At 39.4% G+C, this 18,137-nt stretch overlaps 1 protein-coding gene across 3 annotated transcripts in view; it reads right to left on the bottom strand.

Annotated features, from left to right (window-relative positions):
- MED12L (mediator complex subunit 12L) overlaps window positions 1–18,137 on the bottom strand; it is an 837,051-nt gene that overhangs the window by 42,890 nt on the left and 776,024 nt on the right. For all 3 annotated transcript variants that reach the window (XM_082251515.1, XM_082251517.1, XM_082251516.1), the window contains exon 39: window positions 15,435–15,652. In XM_082251515.1, coding sequence (XP_082107641.1) covers window positions 15,435–15,652 — 218 coding nt within the window. The remainder of the gene's footprint in view (window positions 1–15,434; window positions 15,653–18,137) is intronic.

Genomic DNA, 18,137 nt, shown 5'->3' with positions numbered 1-18,137 from the left:
TAATTTGTCAAAAGGGCCCAGTTCCACCCCTCATCCTTCTGTAGTAAGCCAGAGGGGTAGGTCAAAGCTGTGTGCTTGCTTATCACTTCACAAGCATAGATGCACTTGGAGGCAGATGGTGTCTGGTGGAACTATGCCAATATAGACAATGGAATATGAGTATCTTTGCTGTGCCTGTTGTAATCCCCTTATCAATATCAATTAAAGGGAAGGGTGCCACAGCTGCTACCTTGCCTTGGACCCCATTTTGCTTTCATCTGTCTCTGATCACATCCAAGTATAGGACATTGGACCATGCGACACAGGTAGTCTCCACTAACCGCATAAAAAAAAAATCGAAAAGGTCCTTTTTTGTGGTTGCATAATATAACCAAAGCAAAATGTGTCATTTGACTAATAATTAGGAAATATTGAGTCAGATAACAGTAAAAGCAATCAGTATGTGTTTATATTAGTTATTGGCACAGCTGAATGTACTGTGTTAAGATTTCCTTAATATTACCACAGGGGGATGGATTACTGTATCAATTATAGAGCTGAGACAAACCATCACTAGCAGAGGTGCTTACAAATATCAGCTTTTAATTATTTATGTAAACCCTTTAACCCAAAAGAAAAAAAAAACATTTTCTGTAACTGCTTATAAACTAATAGCTGGAGTTTGGCTTCAATTTGTTAATGCACCTAAAATCTGCTAGTCCATCCAACTGTCCTCTCTCTCCAAACTGACAATGCTGCTGTCTAAAGGTTTCCCCTGTGCTCCTTTATCCAGAGTGGAGGCTTTAATACAGGAGGTATGTTACTGACCAGATCACCAGGTGAAAACAGAGGGGGGGGGGGGGAGCCTATGAAAAGAAAACGGATGCAACCATCACATTTAATGATTGGTAAGCTGCAATATATTACGTTTTTGGTTTTAGGTTTAAAAAAAAAAAGAGTTAATTCTTAGTACTACTGCTAGTAAATCAACTTCACTGTGTAATCAACAGTACACTTTAGGCTTACCATTTGCATTGAATTTGGAAATAGAGTTCAAACTTTCAAATCCTTCCAGATAATGTGATAATATTGTTTTGATGAATGGTCCAGACATTTATAAAAGACACTGACACTGGGGAGGGGGATTGAGTACTGTAATGGGTTTGCTGTGGTGGCCAGACCTGTAGTAATGATCCTGGACTGCAGGGCAGAATGGATGAAATAATATAGAAAACTGCAAGTACCAATAAATAAATAAATAATCTGTTACATCAGGATAACCAACCAACACAAATACACTGCTCAAAAAAAATATTAAAGGAACGCTTTTTAATCAGAGTATAGCATCAAGTTAATTAAACTCCTGGGATATTGATCTGGTCAGTTAAGTAGCATAGGGGGTTGCTAATCAGTTTCAGCTGCTTTGGCTTTATTGAAATTTACAACAGCTGCACTAGATGGTCAACAATGAGACTAACTCTAAAACAGCAATGGTTTTACAAGCGGAGGCTACTGACATTTTTTCCCTACTCAACTTTTCTGACTGTTTTTCTGGTTTTCACTAGTTTTGCATTTGGCTAGGGTCAGTGTCACTACCGTTAGACTGAGATGATACCTGGATCCTATAGAGGTTGCACAGGTAGTCCAACTCCTCCAGGATGGCACATCAATACGAGCCATTGCCAAAAGGTTTGCTGTGTCCCCCAGCACAGTCTCAAGAGCATGGATGAGATTCCAGGAGACAGACAGTTACTCTAGGAGAGCTGGACAGGACTGTAGAAGGTCCTTAACTCATCAGCACAACCGGTACCTGCTCCTTTGTGCAAGGAGGAACAGAATGAGCACTGCCAGAGCCTTACAAAATGACTTCCAGCAATCCACTGGTGTGAATGCATCTGACCAAACAATCAGAAACAGACTTCATGAGGGTGGCCTGAGGGCTTAACATCTTCTAGTGGGCCCTCTGCTCACTGCCAGGCACCGTGGAGCTCGATTGGCATTTCCCATAGAGCACCAGAATTGGCAGGTCCCTCACTGGTGCCCCGTGCTTTTCACAGATGAGAGCAGGTTCACCCTGAGCATGTGTGACCAGTGCTGTATCTTGGCCTAGGCCGACAAGGCCCAGGCCTAGGGCGGCACTATGCAGGAGGGCAGCAAAAAAGCTGCACACCGCAATAAAAAAACCAGCCTCCTCCCGGCTCCCACACGAAAAGGGTCCCCGCCGGCTTGCACTACACTTTTAGTTTAGTGCTAGTATTATGGGGTGAATTGGGCCAGAGGGCAGGGTCCAGGAGGCAAATCAGTGTGGCACCTCCATAAAGCAGTCACACTGCTACCTGCCAGTATGATAGGCTGCACTAATGGGCACTGATAGGCTACACTGGTGGCCACTGATGGGGATGTACTGATGAGGCCACGCTGATATGCTGCACTGATGAGGCTGCACTGATGGGCAGTAATGAGGCGGCACTGATGGGCACTGATGAGGCTGAACTTATGGGAACTGATAAGGCTATGCTGATGGGCACAGATAGACTGTGGTTGTGGTCTGTGGTGTACAGATGACAGGGCAAGTCATAAACATGAAGGAGTGTGGCCTTTACAGGAAGGGGTGGGTCATATTTAAATTATGGAGTGCACAAACGTAGTCAGGCCTAGGGCAGCACAAAACCCAAATACACCACTGCGTGTGACAGACACGGAAGGGCCTGGAGAAGCCATGGAAAATGTTATGCTGCCTGTAACATTCAGCATGACCGGTTTGGTAGTGGGCCAGTGATGGTCTGGGGAGGCATATCCATGGAGGGATGCACAGACCACTACAGGCTAGACAATGTCGCGCTGACTGCCATTAGGTATCGGGATGAAATCCTTGGACCCATTGTCGGACCCTACGCTGGTCCAGTGGGTCCTGGGTTCCTCCTGGTGCACGACAATGCCCGCCTCATGTGGTGAATCCAATAGAACACCTCTGGGACAATTATGTTTCAGTTCATCTGACACCGCTAAGTTGCACCTCAGTCTGTTCAGAAACTCAGTGATGTCCTGGTCCAGATCTGGGAGGAAATACCCCAGGACAGCATCCGTCGTCTCACTAGGAGCATGCCCCGACATCGTCAAGCATGCATACAAGCATGTGGGGGCCATACAAACTACTCAGTACCATTTTGAGTTGCTGCAATTAACTTTTAGCAAAATGGACAAGCCTGCTGCATAATTTGGTATCAACCTTTGAATTCAGCCCTCTGTAGGTTGATAATTTTAATTTTCATCAAACCATGTGGCATCTTTTCGTTCCTAACACATTACCCAGTCCATATCAGTATAGATATCCAGCATGATATTTTTCCCAATTGAGAATGATATGATATGATCTGATGTGTTTTCAAAGTGTTCCTTTAATTTTTATGAGCAGTGTACAAATGTGGTGAAGCATGAAAGGAGTACACATGAATTTTTGCCTTTTATCCAGGTCTCTTTTCTGTGCTTACTTAACAAGTAAATTCTCTTAAAAAAAATCCAAAGTTGACTTCTCTATAAAAATGATTTATGTTCTCCTTGTTAAAAGCTGTGAAGTGAGCTATGTATTAACAGTTATATATTTCAGCTCAAAAACACACCGATGACATACCACTGTGTGAACACTGTCAGCTTTGTGGGAACGAAAACCTTTTGGAGGCTTCTCATCTTAAAATGGGAGGCTACATGTTGTGCGAGGTTGAATTTTGCTGAGGACACATGGTTTGGGAATGCAGACCACAACTGAGATAATAACGCTGGACCTGCTGCTTCAATAAGTGGACAAATGACTGCTATGCTTATTTGTCAGCTACGTTGGTGGCTAGTATCCTTTTTACTCACCCTGCTAACACATGCTTGGCGGGACAACCTTGCTGTGAATTTCTCATGTCATCTTTTCCGAAAGTGTATGTCCAGCACTGTTATTTCTACTATAACACCTACTGAGTCTTAAGTAAATAATGGGAGCTGTTTCTACTTTCGTACAATCTGACGCATTGTCATTGTACAAATAAAGTTTGATGTTGAAAATCATCAGCAGAATCTGTATTTCCTGTTTAAGGCCATGACCTTAGTTATGATAATATTTTAGATTGACTATTAGGGAAAAAGGATAGTGAAAAATTCTATAAATTCTAGCAAACAGAAGACTGTGTTGTTGACATAATAAAATGTTTTCATAGTTTCTATTGCTTGTCATGACATCTGGAATTAATGCCCTTGAAAATACCTTGAGTGATGTAGGTTCCTGAGCAAAGCAAACATTGTGATTATTATTATTGTTTATCAAGCAGTAAAATGCAGAGGGGTCAGTTCATGACACACATTCTATATGTTTGTATAGCAGATCTCCCCTTGTCTACAACCTACAGCTAAGGGTGCGAACAGTAATTAGTATGGGGTTGACAGCAGTTGAAAGGTTAGCATTGGTCCCGTAGGACATAAAATGGAGCATGTAACAACTTGAAGCAATTCATTATTTTTATTTCTAATGGAAATATGAAAATAAATATTTTCCTTGTCAGTTAATTTTAAAACAATTTAAGAGTGAGCCATTGATCCAACAGGGAGTCTGTTGTAAGTATGCATTTAATGTGAGGCAAACTAAACCAAATAAACTACTGTATAATATGGAACCTGAAAAATGTTGTGTCTATATTTTTTCCATATAAAATGTCCATCAAAAACCTCCAAAATCTCAGCTTCTGCCCTCCAAGGACTCTCACCCCTTCTGGTACACAAATATAACATTCTACCAAAGACATATGCAACCTTAAAATAATAGGATTAATGTTTTTTTTTCCAGAGAGACTAAAAGTTGTAGTAATGTAAATCCATGCTGTGTTGCTAATGACTGCAGCCAGCAATTCAAACTGCCCGGCACAAATCAAATTTGACGGACAAAACTATGTGTAAGGCATAGGGGTTTCTTACATTGGTACATCCCAATGATAGAAAATAATTTAAGTGATGGCGATTTATGTTTGCTAGATTTTAGCTTGCTTGGCGCTATTTTCACTTTGATGTTGGGAGCTTTTCTATATAAAAATCTAGGTGTTGTGGATATGCTTTTTTTCAAATGGGGGTCCTGTTGTAGTATAGGCCAATGCTTCCGCATAATGTGTTCCATATTTTTGTATCGATTATGGAACTGAGTGGTACAGCGAATAGTATTTGCCTGATTGTTAGCTACAGTCTTATGGAGATCAGGGGTGTCATATGCAACATATGCCTCTTCTATCAAAGAAGCTGGATAATCTTTTTCCACAAATTTCTATTTGAGAGATTTACTTTCGATCTGGTAGTCTGTAAGTTTGGTACAGTTACGCAGAAGCCTGCAAAATTGGCTCTTGGGTATGTTGTTTAACCAGCGTGGATGATGACAGCTATCATAATGCAAGAGGGAGTTCCCAGAGGTCGGTTTGCTATAGTTTTTGGCATGAATCTGGCCATTATCATGGTACAAATCCAAATCCAGAAATGCCAAATGTTCCTTATCCTGAATGGAGGTGAGGGAAAGGCCAATATTATTATTGTTGCAATGAGAAACAAAGTTGAATATATCATTGGTGTCCCCATCCCAAATGATGATGTCATTGATATATCGTCCATAAAAGGCGATATGTGACAGATATGGGTTTTGGGTCCAGATATATTGAGATTCCCAATGGTGGCCGGAAGTTTAGCTACGCTGATTGTACGCCAATACAGAAAGCAGCTTCTCGGACAACTGTTTACCAAATCCTGGCTCCTCCAATCCTTGTAACATGCCACTGATTCACTACAGCTCCTCATACAGCTTTTAATGCTCTACTTCTTCTAAGTGATTTTTATACCTTTTATGCCTTATTAAACGTGATATACTGCACTTGAAAGCACCTTATTTCCTTAAACACTTCCACAGAGCTGCTTCTCCTCCCAAGTGCTGCTCGGGTGCATGTATCCTCACAGCACCCATTGGATCCAGGACCTTATTCTACGGAAGCGCCCACACACACCCTGTTTAACAGAATTTTATAGTAGCTGTGCTAACTAACCTGTGATTAATTTTATACCAAAATCAACATCCACAAATAAAAACTATACAATATACGTTTTCCAACAAATTGTGATGAAACAACAATTTTTTGTGTATAATTAACTAAAAATCAAAAAATAAAAATAAATATAAAAAATGTCCATTAATCCAAATGTGTAAAGCTGCTCGTAAGAATTTTACATTATACGGGTTCCAACACCGTTAACCAACACATTGTGATGAAATAAAAATATTTGTGTATATGAAACTAAAAATAAAAAATAAAAATAAATGTAAAAAATGTCCATTAATCTATTCCATGCCAAATGTATAAAGCTGCTCATACGGTGATACACCCATCCAATTCGTGCTATTATCCATCACCTTCCAAACTTCACACTCACCAGATGGCAGTACAATATGTGCCTGATCAATATAAACGTCTCCCAGATATATGCCACGACATTCCACTGATGCAGTTCCGGTGTGATATAGTGATCCCAGGTCTATCCACTGATTACTTATTTGGTTCAATTGGCTACTCTCTCATGCATGCTCCCTCTATAAGGATCACCACCACTGCTGCTGCTGTGAAGGTGGTGGATAATAGCATGCATTGGGTGGGTGTATCACCGTTTGAGCATCTTTACACATTCGGCACAAAATGGATTAATGGACATTTTTACATTTATATTTATGTTTTGATTTTTAGTTTAATATACACAAATATTTTTATTTCATCACAATGTGTTGGTTAACAGTGTTGGAACACGTATATTGTATACTTTTTATTTGTAGATGTTGATTTTGGTAATAATTATTCACAGATTGTTCAGCACAGCTGCTATAAAATTCTGTTCATTTGTACACACTCCTTTAAGGAGTCATTTTAGTTGCAGCAAACCACACATTGGCTATCAACTATAGGTTTTGTTTGCGTCGGTGACACACATACACAACATATGCACAGTGGATGAAAATGTTATTGTTGTGTAAGAATATCATAACGCCTGGTAAGTAATCAAATCTATCCAGAGACAATAAAACATATTCTCAATACAACCTAAACTGTGACAAGGAAAACAGACTGATTTTGTCAATGAGAATACACATATTGCCTCCCATTTGGGGTTGCAATATTATATATTGTGGAATCACTTTCATGTTTATGGGATCAACATCCCAAAAAATTCTGTAGCGCCACCCCTACAATCTCCAGAGACGTGGCGGTGACCCCAAGAGACAGGGAGGGCGACATTCCTCCTCAGGGTGCAGGTTATTAGGCATGGTGGGTGGTGTACAAGGTAGAAGGATGGGCGCCAGTCACTTTTATGCTTGAACAAAGAAATATATTTCTTACAACAGGAAAAATTGTCTGAGAGAGGGTTAGGGCACAGGACACCCTTAGTCAAAAACAGCAGCAGACTAGTAGACCGGCAGACTCCTTAGAAAAAAATGTAGAAAAAGGTAGACAGCAGTACAGAGAAAGATCCTTTAACCTGGAACCAGCAATCTGTACTTTGTGGCATAAGCTGTCTCCTATAGCAACGAAACTCAACTCACAGAAGGTGCAGGAATCCTCTGGAGGATTTAGTCTAGACACTTTCCCTGGTTCCCCATGGTTTCCTGGTCCATGCAAGAGTAACGTCTGGTACTTCATCTCAGGTCTCCATCTTTTCCTTCATGCCTCCAAGTAGTGAGCAGGCTCTCCCTTGCAGAACCGTGAGCACATGAACAGGCCTCAGGCTTCAGGCCTACCCAGCAGCAGCTGTTCCTCACACACCCACTCAGAGAAAAGGACCCAGATCACCTTGACTTCCTCCAAATAAATAAATTCTCCTAGCATTCTCAAGGAAACTCCTACTGATTGGCTGAGAAAAGTATGCATATTCATACCCTGAATTCACTGTAATTCATGACACTAATGTCAAAGATAACAGTGCCACCTATTGGCAAAAGGGAGAAACCACAGCTAAAACAGGGTTAGGAGGAATACCAATTGATCACACAGACTACAAATTAACCAGGTTAACTGCAACCCAGTAAAGCTAAATTTACTTGTAGCCCTGTTTAAGACAAGGGTGCTACAATTCTTTTAATACATTTGTAATAAAGATGTATTTTTTAGAAAGTGTACTGGTAAATTATTCTGACAGAAGACTTTAACACCCCTAGAAATTCTGTTTTCTTTCCTTTAATGTTTTTTCTATAGCAACATGGGATGTGATCTGAAGTAAAGAATAGATGTCTGGATGGCGACACACCAATAAAATCACCTTTATGCTAAAATTAAGCACCAAAAATGGTGTGAAATGCATTCGCTGTATTGTTTGCTGTATCTTATTACCTCGCTTGCTGTATGGGCTGTCGTCTTTTTTATGTTTTTTGGATTCAAATAAAGGTGATTTTATTGGAGTGTGGCCATCCAGACATCTCTACTTTACTTTTTTTTCTTTACAGACTTTCTGCCACGTGCAGGGCCAGCACCCTTTGCTTGTGCAGTGGAGGTGGAACTTCAAATGTGACCTTGAGCGGTGTACTACTTTAATTTGGGATGTGGTGTGGATATATGCAACCAAACCCACTGTCATTGAGAGTATATATACAGTATATCCACAACTGGAAAGGTTTTTTTTTTTACTTTACAACTAACTGATTATTAGCTTTCCTTCCTGTACCTTTGTCAGATATTAGGCTAACAACAACACACAGCTACACTTCTAATACAAACAAATTATTCACATCTAAATAAATACAATGCATATGTACTGTATGTAATAAAATATAACCACATGTTGCCATGTAGCATTCTGCTTTTGAAAAAGACACCGATGGCAGACACATGTTAATTTAAAATATGAATAAACTCCTGTCCATTCTAATGAGTATAAACATTATCACTTTATTGTTAGGGGAACTTTAAACAAAAATAAATAATGAATATAAATAATTAATAATGAAATGTTTTTTTCCCCTGTATTAATTACATAATGACATATGGTGCAAAGATAATAAAGCCAAGGTTTACATTTTCTATTTTTTTTTTTTTTATTCTAATCTAGAGCCTTTAGTTTTTCAGCTATATGAAATACTTTTTGTATTTTTTCATAATTATTTACAATAATGTATCCTTTTGACTTGACCACTTTTTTTTGCTGGTTTGGCAGTTTTTGTTGTACATATAGGATTTCCAATAATAATAGGAGAAGCTAAAAATCATATAAAAGAGAAGTATGGCCAAAGTAAGCGGAGACGGAGCTGTCATCAGCGGATCGATCCCCACTAAGCAAAATGGGTTCCGTCGGGCGGAGAGCCCGTGTGAAAGGACCCTTAGGGTCCATTCACATTAGCGTGTCCTCAAATTTGCATGACTTTGATGCGCCTTTTGGTTAGTTCAGGTACCTTTTCAAAGTCACTGTGACTTTAACCACTTGCCAACCAGCCGCCGCCTATATATGGCGGCAGGTCGGCAGGTTCCCACAAATTGCCGTACCTGTACAAAGGTTCACTGGAACAATCCTGGAGGCGAGCATGCACCCACTCGCCAACGGGGAAGCCGATCCATGGTGCCGGCGGCCACGATTGCCCCAGGCACCCGTGATTGCTCCCTGTGAAGAGAGAACATCGGTCTGCTGTTGTAAACACAGCAGACCATTGTTCTCTTAGCTATCAACACAGAGCACCTGTGATCCTCCTATTTAGGAACACCGGTCTCTGTGTCTATATTACAAGCCCATCCCCCCTCAGTTAGAAAGCACCCCCTAGGCTCACATTTAACCCTTTGATCCTCCTGGGCTAACCCCTTCCGAAAAGTGTCAAAAATGTCAGTTAGGGGTCCGATCTGTCCGCCGCAATGTCACAGTGCCGCAAAAAAAAACGCAGATCACCGCCATTACTAGTAAAAAAAAAAAAACAATAAAAATGACATAAATCTTTCCCGTAGTTAGTAAACACGATAACTTTTGCGCAAACCAATCAAAATACACTTATTGCGATTTTTTTTTACCAAAAAAAGTAGCAGGAAACAAATTGGCCTAAAATGTTAAAAAAATTTGATTTTTTTTTTTAATTATTTTTTTGGGAATGTTATATATCAGAATGTGAAAAATATTGTTTTTTCAAAATTGTCACTCTTTTTTTCAAAATTAAAAAATCACACAGGTGATCAAATATCACCAAAAGAAAGCTCTATTTGTGGGGGAAAAAAAACGCAAATTTCATTTGGGTACAGCATTCCACGACTGCGAAATTGTCCATTAAAATAATTTTGTTGAATCGTAAAATATGGCCTGGTCACGAAGGGGGTAAAATCTTCCGGTCTTAAAGTGGATAAAAATACACTCATTGAGAATTTTTTTTGTCAAAGACATGTAGCTAAATACATTTTGGCCTAAATATATGACAAAAATTGAATATATTGGATATTTTTTAACAGTCAAAGAAGAAAATGTAAATTTTTCACAAAATTTTCACTCTTTTTTTATAATACCGCAAAAAATAAAAAGCACAGAGGTGATCATTTAAATACCACCAAAAGAAAGCTCTATTTGTGGGGAAAAAAGGACATACATTTTGTTTGGGTACAGCATTGCATGACCGCGCACTTGTCAGTTAAAGTTGCGCAGTGCCAAGTTGAAAAAAGTGGCCTGGTCATTAAGCAGCAAAATCTTCCAGGGCTAAAGTGGTTAATGGTATATTGGTATCTAGGGGAGCTGGATTGTAGAAACTTAAAAGGTGAACATATCCTTTAAGTCATCAAATGTACTGATTAGAATTTTTGCATAAATGTCCAAATGAATGTTCATTCAGAAATCTGCTGGCCAGCATTAGGTTAGGGTGTTTTAAATAGAAGTTAGTAGTGTTTAGGTTGGAAAAAAAAAAACAATTGTTTTTTGGCCCTACTACAGGTATAAATAACAAATAATACACACATACGTGATATCCTCATGCATGTCAGGAATAGGAGATTTTATTTTGGGTTATTCCTTGATGGTCAGTCATAGTGATGACATAAAAATATACAGCTAAAGTTTAAAAAAATGTTTTATTATTATTTTAGAACAGTTTTCCTTTGATCATAAAATGATTACGAGATATCTATTAATATTTACCATGAAATGAAGGTTTATCCTAAAAATAATTAGGTATAATTACCCAGGGTACCTCCGAATTTTGGATATTTTTAAAGGGTGCCGTGACTTTAAAAAGTTGAGAAACACTGCTGTACATACTGTACATTAATATTCAAATAAATATATTTCTAATATCTACCCTGTAACAGATTTCTAAAAAGGAGGCCTGTCAAGTGGTGCCTAATTTATAAATTTACCTGAAGGAAGAATGGTTTCAAACAGTCTTCACTGACCTGAAGCAACCACTAACATTGTAATTTTCCTGCTCCCAGTCACAACTTAAAGTGGTTGTAACCCCTTACATATACCCAGTGACTGGCTTTGGATGATACAAAGAGAATAAACAAATCCTCCTACATATGTCAAATCCGTTATCTGCAGTCTTCTCTTCTCTACATTTGTTCAAAGTCCAGAATTTATACAGCTTATCTAAACTTCCAGAAAGCAGGGGACAGGGAGCTGAAATTACACACTGCAGAGCTCAGTAAAGGAAGCTCTGAGAGCTTATTGGAGGGAAGGGACACATCCCCTTTGCACAGCACACAAGAACAGAGCTGATGTAATCAATCACAGGCTATGTGCCGAGGTATGTCCCCTGTCACCTCTTTTCCTCTTGGTGTCAGGAAAACTTCTTAGAAGTGACTCACGCTGATAGAGGAACAAGGTAGAAATGACACTTAGTGCTCTGGATAGAGACAAGTACACACTATAGAAGGATATGCTTTGTTCATATTTCACGTCTGAAGTTTACAGCCACTTTAGAGAATAAAAGGGCTAAATGTACTGGTTTATATAGGCATCGCAAACATGAGTAGTGATAGCAAGGGTGAGTATTGCGCTCAGCAATCAACTCTCACTGTAAGGTGCTAAAGTGCATACGTGGTAAGTCACAAACTTGCAATTAAAGCTAACCTATTCAGTATAAGTTAAAAACATACATAAATAAATATAATATATAAATCAATAGTGGTTCTTGTGATAACAAATTAAAGTCCTTAAAGTGCTCAGTGCAGACTGTGTCTTCAGCAACAAACTTGGACTTGATGAGAAACCTTCACCATACACCTCCACCCAGTGTTTAGACAATATACTTCTTACCAGAAGAAGATGACCCCTTAATTACAGGGGGTCAAAACCGGCATTAATCTCCACACAGGCTCAAGGCTGTCCTCAGCGCTGTCTCCACATCAAAAGGATTTAAGCCCAATTGCCTTTAGGAAGCCCCGGATCTCCGGGCATCATATTGTAAGAAATAAAGGAAACTCCGATAGTGTAATATCGTCAAATACTGGGATTTTAATAAAACAGATTGCACTTACATCATAGTAGTAGTTTTATCGCCTGGAAGTACAATTCACTTGGCTGGTCTGGTGGATGGGATGCCGCTTGTGCATCTGCGCTCCACCTCACCGGAACTCTACGGTCTCACGCTCCCGACGCACGTTTCGTCAGGCGTGCTGACGTCATCAGGGGATCATGTGACCATAATTTTCCTCACAATATAAATAGAGGCTGGTAAGCTCGCAGCATCCAATCGCTGTCCACCGGCTTCTAAAACCGCCAAATTCTACAATAGACTGTTGGGTTCTTCCCCTTTGTATTTTGCGTATATTATCACAAACATGAGGCCTGCCTACACTAAGAACAGCCTTTTTAACATGGATGAACCCTGAAAATAACTTTCGTGTTTCAGAGAACCCTGCTAATAAATATTACCTTTCACTGTACATTTTTATTATAATACAAGATTTGAATAACGCCAACAGTTTGCACAGCGCTATCGATTTTTGTGAATAGTAAGTTGATAAAGAAGAATAAATAAAAGAATAAGACATGTTTGCAGTTAGTATAATAAAAGTGTCACTAAACCCATATCATAAAATACTATCAATAAATGTTGTATTACATGCTGTTTATACTCTCTCAGTCACTATGAGATTTGTTTTCTGTATTCTGCGAGAATCCTGGTTGATCCTGCTGTATCTCCTCCTTCTGTTTAAGTCCCCAATGCAGCTAGGGATTTTGCAGAGCAGTGTTGGCAACTCTGCATATGCTCAGTTTTCAGTGAGTTTCTATGCTGAGTATTTCCTCCCTATCACATGTGACTATCGGGTCACATATGTGGGCATATACACAATGGTAAAATTACAATCTTCTCCCTTCCTTCTCCTAATCCACTAACCAGCTAAATATAATGGGGGTGGGATATTACATGTGGATTGATGGAGGCTTTACCTCCCTGTTGTTCTAAGAGACAGGCTGGAGGGGCGTGACACATCCACCCATACCATGCTATTGCCAAAAAATAACATTTAAAATATATATTTGTATGAGAATTTAAAACAGTTTATAGATATTAATTAATTTTACTCTGTAATCCAAAGGCTTTTTTTTTTTTTTTGAGCATGTGACCAGCAGCAGAAGACTAGAAGCTCCTCCTGCTTATGTTTCCCTATAGACAGGCTGAGAAAGATCTGGGCCATGTGACAGGTGTAGATCTATTAGGAAAAAGGTACTTAGATGTTTGTTTTTCTTTTATGAAAATAATCAGAAATAGAAGGGACAATGTAAATTAAACAGTGTGGGTTTAGCTCACTTTAACACTCAATAAAATTATTTTCATGATTAAAAAATAAATGAAAATAATGATGATAATAATAATAGCAGAGACCAGAAAAGATACAGACAGTAAAAATTGTAGTGTCTTCCCTCACATTGGTGGTCAATGGAGAACCCCCCATACATTTTTGGTCTGTGAATTGCCTCCTTACATTGGTAATCAGTGGAGAAGGGCTCCCTTATATTGGTGGTCGATGGGAAAAGGACAACTAGAAGGGTCCCTGGTGGCCATTAATGTTCAGAAGTAAGAATAGTCCTTTCATTGGTGGTCAGCAGGTAGAATGCTCCCTATGTTGGTGGCCCCCATACAGATAGCTAAATAGATCATTGGTGTCATTATCTGAGAATCAGAAATTGCTAATTTGTTTAAAGAACACCTAGAAACCTCTGTAGGAATCCTAATTGAGAAAAGCTGACTTAAGCCCCGTACACACGATTTGAATACCGTAGAAAAAATACAGTTTTCAACGCAATTGTACGATAATCTGATCATTTGTACGCAGCTTTTGTCCGAATTTGCATGAGGGACCAAACACAAAAAAATTTCCTGTAAGATACCAGATTGTACGATTTTCGTTTATTCTGTCGTACGAGAATTTTCATACTTGAGTAACCTACCCATTTTCGATATGAGACTAGCAAAAAAAAAAAAAAAAAAGGACGATCATTAGTTCGATAATCTTATCGTGCGTAATAGGTTTTGCATTTATAAATGAGGTCCAGCATTCTTTAAACTGTAGACACAATAAAAAAAAAAAAAAAAAGAGTGAAACGGACCACCGGATTTGCTGCAGGTACAAGAACTTTACTGCCCAGGACGCCACAGAGGGACTGATTGCCCCACCATTTTCAGACTCTTGAACTCTTGGAACATGTGAGTGCTTTACTACATGTTGTGTTAAATAAATTGTCTACAGTCTACATTTAGAGGTGCCTTGTTGTCTTTTCTTTCATTCTTTAAACCAGGGGTCTTCAAACTATGACCCTCCAGCTGTTCAGGAACTACAATTCCCTTCATGCCTAGTCATGTCTGTGAATGTCAGAGTTTTACAATGCCTCATGGGACTTGTAGTTCTGCAAAAGCTGGAGGGCCATAGTTTGAAGATCCCTGCTTTAAACTGTAGCTTATAAGGCATTCCTTTGCAGAGAAAGTTGGAAGGGGGTGTCAAAGAATGAGCCTTATATATTGTTTATGAAAACTGACAGACAGCTTTCATATAGCACATTTAGACATGACATGACTTCTCCTGAACATATGAGGAATTTATTAAAACACAGAGGTCAATGTAATTAACTGAAAGAGAAAGTAAAAGAAAAGCACAGGACATATGTTAGCTACATAGGGACCCAGCACAGATGGATGGAACCCTTTTCTGACATATGGAAGAGATTAGGAGACAACAGTATATAACTTTATAGAAGTCATATTAGCTCATTAGTTTAGGTTCTTCGCATTGACATGTTTATAAACATGATTGGCATTCTCTGCTGGGCCTGTAATTCGTCACTTACAAAGAAAGCACAAAACACAAGAAGGCATGTCTCATATCATCCACGTGTGGCCTGACCTCTCCATGGTAGAGGTTAGCCTGGCAGCCATACGTCACTACATGATGAATACAGCAATGGCGAATACTATGAGACATTGTACTGAAACTCACGCATACCTGCTGAAGTGTCCTGGCCTGGATGTGTTGTCTGAGGAGCCTTTGCTGCTGTTGTTGTTGCTGTAATAGTTTCAGCTGTAGCAGTTGTTGCTGGGAGGTGATTGCATGTAAGGAAGGGGACTGCATCACTGTGCCTGAGCGTTTCTGTAACATGTTGGACAAAGCTTGTTTTGTATTTGAAGGAACAAATGTGGCCATTGGATCCAATCTGGTACCGCCTAAGAAAGTATATATTGAATATTAGTGCTATGAATAAAAGTGGAGAGTAGTATAAGGCCACATTAACACCAGTGGGTTGTGGTAATACACACACATAGCGGTTAATTTACTAAACTGAAGAGCGCAAAATCTGGTGCAGCTCTGCATACAGTGCCTTGCGAAAGTATTCGGCCCCCTTGAACTTTGCGACCTTTTGCCACATTTCAGGCTTCAAACATAAAGATATAAAACTGTAATTGTTTGTGAAGAATCAACAACAAGTGGGACACAATCATGAAGTGCAACGGAATTTATTGGATATTTCAAACTTTGTTAACAAATAAAAAACTGAAAAATTGGGCGTGCAAAATTATTCAGCCCCTTTACTTTCAGTGCAGCAAACTCTCTCCAGAAGTTCAGTGAGGATCTCTGAATGATCCAATGTTGACCTAAATGACTAATGATGATAAATAGAATCCACCTGTGTGTAATCAAGTCTCCGTATAAATGCACCTGCACTGTGATAGTCTCAGAGGTCCGTTTAAAGTGCAGAGAGCATCATGAAGAACAAGGAACACACCAGGCAGGTCCAAGATACTGTTGTGGAGAAGTTTAAAGTGGGATTTGGATACAAAAAGATTTCCGTTGGTTCATTCTCATCCGATCCGCTAGACCAGGGATCCTCAAACTACCGTCCTCCAGCTGTTGTGGAACTACACATCCCATGAAGCATTGTAAAACTCTGACATTCACAGACAGGACTAAGCATGATGGGAATTGTAGTTCCTGAACAACTGGAGGGCCATAGTTTGAGGATCCCTGCGCTAGACGGATGGAAAATAGGGTTTCCATCCATCCAGATTTGACGGATCGGATCGGATGTCAGCAGACATGTCACCGCTGAAATCCGATGCCCCATAGGGATGCATGGGGAGACCGTTCAGATCCGTCAAAAAAACTGACAGGCTAATTGAACAAGTTGAAGTTAGAAGTGGATTGGCTACCATGCACAGCTGCACCGGATTTTTCATTTTCCAGTTTTAGTAAGTCAACCTCACAGTATTGTGCATTTTATGTGTTTAGTTAAGCTGGATACACACTATACAATGTTCTTTAGATTTACCAAAACCATATAGTATGAGGTCAAAACTAAACACTTTCAATTTGTATGCAATCAGGCAGGCCCTTGCACAATATAATTGAAGATAAATCTTAAGGAAATTTAACAACAAAAGTTGTATAGTGTGTATCCAGCCTTCAGCAGCTTGTACATTTTTTTATCGGCTGTAAAAACTCTGCAATGAATTCAAACGCCGCACACCACAATTGACTAAAACCTAATACAATTATAGCTAATTAGTGTTAGATCTGTTACTTTGTGCTAACAGGTTAATTGTATTCTTAATAATGCAGACTGAAAAGCAGAGCATACTTGGGTAAACAAGAGTAGAACAATAAACAATTCATCCCTTAGGAAATTATATAATTGCTTACATATTCAGTACAGAAGAACATGTGGCGTACATGTCTAACCCTGAACAGTATAAAATGTAACCTTTGTTTGACATTTGGGAAAAAAAGTGAAAACACAAAATGGAGTGCATTAAAGGAGGGAGTTCTAAAAGTATATCTGAACCCTTACCTTGAAATCAACCCATTCAGTTAAAAATAGAAATGCAAGACAAAACATTTGTATATATATATATATATATATATATACACACATACAGTATCTAACAAAAAGTGAGTACACCCCTCACATGTACGTAAATATTTTTTTTTTATACCTTTTCATGTGACAACACTGAAGAAATGACACTTTGCTACAATGTAAAGTAGTGAGTGTACAGCTTGTATAACAGTGTAAATTTGCTGTCCCCTCAAAATGACTCAACACACAGCCATTAATGTCTAAATAAAAGTGAGTACACCCCTAAGTGGTGCAAATGTCCAAATTGGGCCCACTTAGCCATTTTCCCTCCCCGGTGTCATGTGACTTGTTAGTGTTACAGGGTCTCAGCTGTGAATGGGGAGCAGGTGTGTTAAATTTGGTGTTATCGCTCTCACTCTCTCATACTGGTCACTGGAAGTTCAACATGGCACCTCATGGCAAAGAACTCTCTGAGGATCTGAAAAAAAGAATTGTTGCTCTACATAAAGATGGCGAACCTTGGTACCCCAGATGTTTTGAAACTACATTTCCATGATGCTCATGCAGTGTAGTTGAGCATCATGGGAAATGTAGTTCCAAAACATCTGGAGTGCCAAGGTTCGCCATCACTGGCCTAGGCTATAACAAGATAGCCAAGACCCTGAAACTGAGCTGCAGCACAGTGGCCAAGACCATACAGCCGTTTAACAGGACAGGTTCCACTCAGAACAGGCCTAGCCATGGTCGACCAAAGAAGTGACTGCACATGCTCAGCATCATATCCAGAGGTTGTCTTTGGGAAATAGACGTATGAGTGCTGTCAGCTTTGCTGCAGAGGTTGAAGGGGTGGGGGT

This window comes from Pelophylax lessonae (assembly GCF_965119305.1).
Source record: "Pelophylax lessonae genome assembly, chromosome: 3".
NCBI classification, from domain to species: domain Eukaryota; kingdom Metazoa; phylum Chordata; class Amphibia; order Anura; family Ranidae; genus Pelophylax; species Pelophylax lessonae.
Note: the sequence above shows the minus strand (reverse complement) of the source record. Positions and strands in the feature narration are given on the sequence as shown.